This window comes from Sinocyclocheilus grahami, unplaced genomic scaffold (genome assembly GCF_001515645.1).
Source record: "Sinocyclocheilus grahami isolate Dianchi unplaced genomic scaffold, SAMN03320097.WGS_v1.1 scaffold955.1, whole genome shotgun sequence".
Lineage (NCBI taxonomy): Eukaryota > Metazoa > Chordata > Actinopteri > Cypriniformes > Cyprinidae > Sinocyclocheilus > Sinocyclocheilus grahami.
The window spans coordinates 87,897-95,485 of NW_015506134.1; the positions used below are offsets into that span (position 1 = coordinate 87,897).

General features: G+C 35.1%; 1 protein-coding gene across 1 annotated transcript in view; it reads left to right on the forward strand.

The window, feature by feature from the left end:
- LOC107564678 (collagen alpha-1(XIX) chain-like) overlaps window positions 1–6,028 on the forward strand; it is a 65,187-nt gene extending 59,159 nt beyond the window's left edge. Inside the window, exons 38-39 of the mRNA XM_016249812.1 lie at window positions 2,435–2,503; window positions 5,498–6,028. Of these exons, the coding sequence (XP_016105298.1) occupies window positions 2,435–2,503; window positions 5,498–5,610 (182 nt within the window). The 3' untranslated portion in view covers window positions 5,611–6,028. The remainder of the gene's footprint in view (window positions 1–2,434; window positions 2,504–5,497) is intronic.
- The last annotated feature ends 1,561 nt before the right edge of the window (window positions 6,029–7,589 follow it).

The following is a 7,589-nucleotide window of genomic DNA, read 5'->3' on the forward strand; positions in this document are numbered from 1 at the left end:
AATCCAGGGCGAGGAGAAAATTACAACCTCTTGCTAAATCAGAAATTCAGCCGTTTTTTTTTTTTATATGTCAGATGTTGATGTTGATGACAATGATTGCTGGTAATATTTCTTCATTATTTTGCGTCATCCTCTGCTGGAGTCTGTCCTCTTTTGGAATCCTCAATTTGGCCACTTTGTTTTTACATAGAATGCTAAAATGAATAGTTTATGAAGAAAAATATCTCCGTAATCTTGGTCGCTTTACATGTCTGAGTCACATTAATTCCACTCGGGTGAGTTTTCTTGCGAGGTATATCAAGTTTGATATTGTTTCTTAAATGACTTGTGCACATGAACCACATATGTGACCCTGGACCACAAAACCAGTCTTGAGTCGCTGGGGTATATTTGTATCAATAGCCAAAAATACATTGGATGGGTCAAAATTATAGATTTTTCTTTTATGCCAAAAATCATTAGGATATTAAGTAAAGATCATGTTCCATGAAGATATTCAGTAAATTTCCTACCGTAAATATATTAAAACTTAATTTTTGATTAGAAATATGCATTAAGAACTTCATTTGGACAACTTTAAACGCGATTTTCTCAATATTTTGATTTTTTTGCACCCTCAGATTCCAGATTTTCAAATAGTCGTATCTCAGCCAAATATTGTCCTATCATAACAAACCATACATCAATGGAAAGCTTATTTATTCAGCTTTCAGATGCTGTATATATCTCAATTTCGAAAAATTAACCCTTATGACTGGTTTTGTGGTCCAGGGTCACATATGTATGGTTCATGCGATTTGAGAGTCGTATAACATCATAACATCTAAAACTACTTATGCAACCGTTTTACGAAGCTGAAGTGTAATCGGCCATGCTTTTGTATAACAATTTTTTGGGATAACATTTTTTAATCTCTTTGTAACTTTTTTTTCTTTTTTCTTTTTACATTTAAAGCTCCTGGGGCGATGAAATCCTCTAACTTGGTTTCATTAAAATGTATCTAATTCATATTTTAAGCTGTATTTTCCTGCATGCAAAGAACATACCCAATTATACTTATTGCTGCGTGTGCCGTCATTATATGAATGTCAAATAATGTACTTTAATGCAGAGAAATGTGCCAGGCTTTTTTTAAATAATCTCAATACAGCGTTTTAGAATATTTTTTAAATTTACTGCTGGTTTATATGAGCAAATCTGCTAATCTTATGGAAATACGAAGGCATTTTAAGATTAATTAAATGTAAATATATTTCTATATAATATTTCATGTTTTCATTCTCATTTTTCTTTCTCCACAAGGTTTAGGTTTTTTTCTGAGCATGAAAAATGATTTTAAATCTAAGGTCTTAGAAAGATGACAGTTTGTATATGTTGCTACAGGCTGCATTTCGCAAGTATTGTATTGCAGCTCCCCCTGCCGCTATTTTTTTTCCTGTTATAACTGTGCAGTATGAACTCCCCCTCAAGCAGGGGGTGTTAATGCAGTGATTGTGAGCGGCCACAGGAAACCATGATGTGATGCCGCAGGTAGAGTGCCGTCCTTCCATGGAATGCCGTTGCATTGGATGAATGCATCTGAAGGTGTCCGGATGCACTTTAGTTAATTAGTTAGTGTGTTTGCTTGTGTAAGTTGCACATGTAAAAATTGGTACTGGTGACACTGACGATTACTGCATTATTTGGCATCTCTTGGGTATTTTCTTTTTCATTAACTCCTACAGTGTTTCTCTTTCAGGTTAGACTCTTGCCTCCGAGGAAACGCATCAGTAATGCATGTGCATTTTGATTGGAGGCAGTTTTCTGCATGCCATTATAAAGAATGTTTTTTTACTGAGTGTGTGACAACAAGACTAAAAGATCAGCTTCAGCGAATGCGTTTTTATTTGTTCGTTTGCCTGCCCGCTGCGTGTGACATGCCATCCAGCACTGTCAGCATTTGTGGTGCTCCTTAAATACTTTGAAAGTGTGTTTCTGATGGATTTGATGCATTACTCTTGAAGGGCTTAGAAAGCTGTCTTGAGTTCTGAAGGATCTGAGACTAGTTGTGTAATACAGCAGATTTGGATAGGGCTTTATGTAGCGTTTCCACTTTGTACTATTTTTTGAAGGCCACCATGTCTATGGAAATGCAAAGTCTGAGATCATCTGAATCTAGAAATGAATCGTTTGGAAATTAGGTCTCAGCTAATCTGTTAAGATAAAGTATGTCAATGATTATTAATTTTACCAAAGTACTAATTAAATAGTGTAGTGATGGCTAAATTCTGCCTGTTAGTTAAAGATGGAATACAGTACAAAGAATTATAAGTAAATTATCACATGACCATCACTCTCTCCCTTCCCACAATAAGTACCATCTGCATAGATTTATGAAGGATAATATATGTTCTACATATCTCACATTGTGTTTTTGTGTGATTTACCCCTGCAGGGTATCGAGGGCAGAAAGGGGAACGGGGTCAATTGGGGTTGGGTCTTCCAGGACCTCCAGGCTCCACAGGTACAACATTTTGTAGAGTTTTCAAAGTTTGTTGACTCTATCTATCTGTGACATGTCTTTTATTTACCACAGAAAATAATTGAGATTAAATTCAAAATATTTGTTTTGAATAATTCATTTATACTATCATTTAAAGGTTTGGGGTCAGTAAAACAAATTCATTTGTATTCAACATGGACACATTAAATTGATAAATGTGACAGTAAAACACAAAAGATTTATATTTCAAATAAACATTGCTCTTTTCAACTTTCTATTCATCAAAGAATCCTGAAAAAAATGTATCTGTTTACAACTCAATAAGAAATATCTGAAGGATCATGTGACACTGAAGACTGGAGTAATGACTGCTGAAAATTCAGCTATTTTAAAATGTCAAAATTTACAAAGAAAAAACACCTTTTTTAAATGGTAATAATATTTCACAATATTACAGTTTTTACTGTATTTTTAATCAAATAAATGCAGCCTTGGTGAGCATAAGAGACTTCTTTCAAAAACATCAAAAAATCTTTCTTCTTTCAAAAAATCTTACCGACTCCAAACTTTTTGACTGTAAGTCCTTTGTATTTTCGCTCTAAGCTTTTCATGGTGTCTTTCCCAGTAGGTTTCCATAGAAGAGCATAGTTTGTTTTTTACAAAATGAGGGATAAATTGAATTATTTTTGGGCAGTATGCCTCAGATGCTTCCAATGGACCTTGAGATGTATTTAACCCAGAATATTCCTTTAATGAGTAGAGATAATTAAAAAAAAACAAATGATCTTCTTCTTGCTTATTGCTTTTAAGAGTGAGAGGTACATTATCTGTTATATAATAGCATGTGTGTTTTGCGTTGTAAAGATGGACAGGTTAGATCAACCTCATGTAGAACAATAGGAAAATGTTTTTTTTTTTGTTTTTTTGCCAGGGTCTAAAGGCAACTCAGTGCTTGTAAATACTGTAGTAAATCAGCTCAATAGGGAAATATTTATGACTAATTATAACTGGTTATGATTAATAATAAATATTTAGATTATATCTTGGAATTAACTGTAGCAGAATCAATATTATAATTATTTGATCTGTCCGTCCACCGAGCAGACAATATAATCATTTATCATTTCAAGGAAAGATTATTTTCCTGGCCAAGGAAGAATAACTGTCCTTCTTTATGCAGTGCTAGCAGTAATTTAGCATATGTAGCAAGGGTTCAAAACATTCATTGACTTCGAATTGTGAGCAGCAAACAGAGGCAATCGATCGTGAATATAAGGGATTTAATAAATGAAACTATATCTAACATATAACTAACTAAGCAAAACACATATATAGAGAATGAAACAATGTAAGGAAGAGAGAGAGAGGAAAGTAAAAGAATGGCAGTATTTCACATCAACCTTAAACACAACCTATTGAGAATCATCAGAGAATCAAAAATCACCTTAAAGGGGCTCAAGCTTAAACACGCATCTAAATAATTGTAAACGGTTACTTGCATTGGCTTCGATTGCTGAACAAGAGTCCTGATGCGGTAGACAACGGAGGTCTTTGATGAGTTCGTTAGGAGTGAGCTGGAAGTTTACTTCTGGTTCTTCTGAAGATAGGAAAAGTCCACAGCGAATCGAAGTTACTTGAAGATAAAAGACTGCCGGAAAATCTAAACTCAAGAGGAGAGTTTTGAGATGTCTTGGTGTCATCTCAAAAGAAAAGGGTTTTCAGAGCAAAGATCATTTCGGGCTAATCACTTTTGAGGGTTCCTATTCACCCCCGACTTTGGGTGGGCTAGCCAATACCAGGCATGAATTTTTGAGCGGGAGAAATTTCTTTTGTCTCCCTTTATGGCCCATTTGCATGTTTTATGGCCGGTCTGGAATTGGTGCAGTTTTAACCCAAAATATAGTACAAATCGTATGATGCATTTCACAATCACATACTGTACATTGTTTGAGGAATAAAGAGCAGATAATATTGATACCAAGAAAGAAACATTTAGAATAGATTAAACCAAAGATACATCCATACACCTGAATATCAGTGCTTAGGGCTTGACTAATACAAATAACGAGTGGTAACTCAGCTAATTTAATAGGGAAACATACAAACAACACATGCAATATACCAAATATATTTGTAACTGATTAATTATTGTCTAAATAGAGTAAAGGTCTTTACATGTGTTTGTGTGTGTGGTTGTAGTTTGCTTGGTCAGCCAGGCCCATCGGTGCCTGGCATCGGGGTCATTTATATCTCTTTGGAAAGTGTTTGAAATCAGATGGGGAGATGATAGTAGGGGACTGCTTAGCATCTCCTTGATAGCGAGGAACCATTTGGCAATTTAGCCCCCATATAAATGTAAAGTCTGTGACCAGGACTGTAATTTATATGCAAATGTCAAAAGCTAAAAGTGGTCTCTTATGCCATAAAACCCAAAGACCATCCATGATTTTAAACAGACGCTACAATGCATTTCTGTGATGGCCGTTCTTTACACTTTGCATGCTCTTGAACTCTGCAACGCACAGAGAGCAGCAGTTATTTAAATTGGTGCTTTAATGTTTTACTTTCTAAAAGCACAGGCAGATAATGGCACCAAACGAAACGAATGACTATGGCATTCTTTAATGAACGCCTCTTTTAATGAAAAAATACAAAAGAGACTTTAACTGGGGGTTCTTTATAATTGCACGGCACACTGTTATCGTTGTATGCTGTGATTTCCTTCTTCCTCTCATCCTTTGCAGTTAAAGGGTAACAAGCCCATAAAAAAGTTTTATTGAGTTTATATACTGCACTATTCTGTCGTGATCACTCTATGGTAAAAGTGCCTTTAAATAACAGTGTTTACAAAGGCAAACATCATTATCATTATTATTACTGCTCAAACGTACTGAATTCCAGCAACTGCACACTAGCAACTCCTCAGTATCATGTTTCACACAGGCATTTTCTTCAGAAAATCTACAATTTCTAGTTTATTCTGGTTTTTACTATTTGTTCTTGATTCGTCCACAGGTTCACCCGGAATAGGATTCCAGGGGCCCCAAGGTCCCCCGGGGTCCCAAGGTCCAGAGGGAAGATGTAAACCCAGTGACTGCTTCCATCCATACGCCAGACGGGATGGGTAGAATCTGACACATCCTCATCAAACCTGGAAACCAGTGAACCAGCTCATCTTCACAAGCATTAAATCCTATTAAAACAAACGTCGGATCCCTGCTGGAGGAGAAGACACACGCAAACTTCTTCCCCACAGAGCAGCCATTACTGGTGATGTCATTTCATTTCATCATTTGTCTCGGTTTCATTTCCCATATTTGTGACCAATGCATTTACTCATTTCCCATGTTTTGTGAGTATGACGTGAGAATTCAACGCTCATCATTACACTAATCACACCGGACAGGTTTATCAGAGGCGGCACGGTCGAGGCGAATGCAGGTGAAATGAGAATTTACATTTGCTTATTTTCTTCATGATGTTGTGAAGTCGAGTTTTAATTAAAGTGCCCCATTATGGATTTTTGAAAATTAACTTTCATGCCGTGTGTAACACAGCTCTAAGTGAATGAAAACATCCTGCAAAGTTTTAAATCTGAAAGTGCACAGTGTATAAAGTTATTGTCTCTCAAAATAAAGAGTCGACTCTGAATCATTGAAACGAGTCGTTTTTAACGGTCCCCTGAAATGCTTAGAAACACGCAGCGTTACTCTGTGTTGACGTAATTTTTAACTGAAACAGGAAGACAAGGCGGGACATATCAAGCAGCCCCACCCCTTTTTAAAATAGCCAATAGCGTTCGTTTATATCACAGCTTGGGCTAGAGCCGTTGAGCTCCGTAAAGCCGCATTTGACAGGGTATACGCCAGCCACAATCTCATCCATATTGCTATAAAATATAGTATTCTGTGTAGAATTCAAATAGCTCCGATACATTTTGTGGTCTGCGCCAAACATTAGCATATTGCACGCAGACCCGGGAAAACTTGAAAATTCAAATAAATTCTTTGACACTAGGTGCCGCTTTGGGAGCGGTAAAAATAACGGTTTCCCCGATAACGGCTGTACACAAAGCAGCACTGCTCTCACAAACGTTGCTTTATCACGCATTACAGGCATATGAAATGGAAATGAAATCGACCAATCGGACCAATCTCCGCAGATTAGCATCACGCAAAGGAGGGGTTTGGAAAAATGAATCGTTGAGCGAATGTTTGGGAGTCGTTGAGCAAGTAAGATAAAAATAAATGCATATTATAAGACAATTAAAGTGGTTTTTGACCTTGCATGCATGTCAACCTGTTTTTGGGGACTCCCAGAACCAAAATACGAATCTTTCATAACCCATAATAGGGGCACTTTAAATTGTGTTGGCGCTATGCAATCTAAAATAGAAAATGAGTATGTTAACAAATATTAAGTTAATGTAAATAACAGAAAATGTCATCGTTTTTCAAACATTTAATTTTGAAAAATATTTAAAGAAGTGTACTTTCCAGCCCTGTGGGAGGAACATTGCTTGTGAAGGGAGTTGTCATGTTCATCACCTCAGATGCACTGGTGTGTGTGTGTGTGTGTGTGTGTGTGTGTGTGTGTATAAAGAATGAAAACATCTGAAACCACTAGTAAAATAAGTTAAAAAAAAAAAATACAATAAATAAAAAAACTAGTCAAATAAATCAATTTTATTATTTCAATTTAATAATTCATACTAATTAAAATAATAATGTAAAATAAAAATAATTTTCATTTGTTTTATATTATTTATTATATTTATAATAAATATATATAGTCAAAAATATTTTAATTACAAATTGTTATCAACATAATTCAATTTGAAAAATTTAAAAGACAAATTAAAATACAGAAGATCTCTTAGTTGTTTCTTGTTAATTTAGTCTTTGTTTGTATTTCAACATCGGAAAACTTTTAGTTCCATGTTATAGAGATTTTTGAATCCCAAATTTTAAAAGTGGTATCAGACTTGTTAAGTTTTGACCAAACACAGCAAAGAATGATAAAATAAATAATTGTACTGATCTTGCTGTGTTAAAGGTAAATAAAAATAATTTTCATTTGTTTTATATTATTTATTATATTTATAATA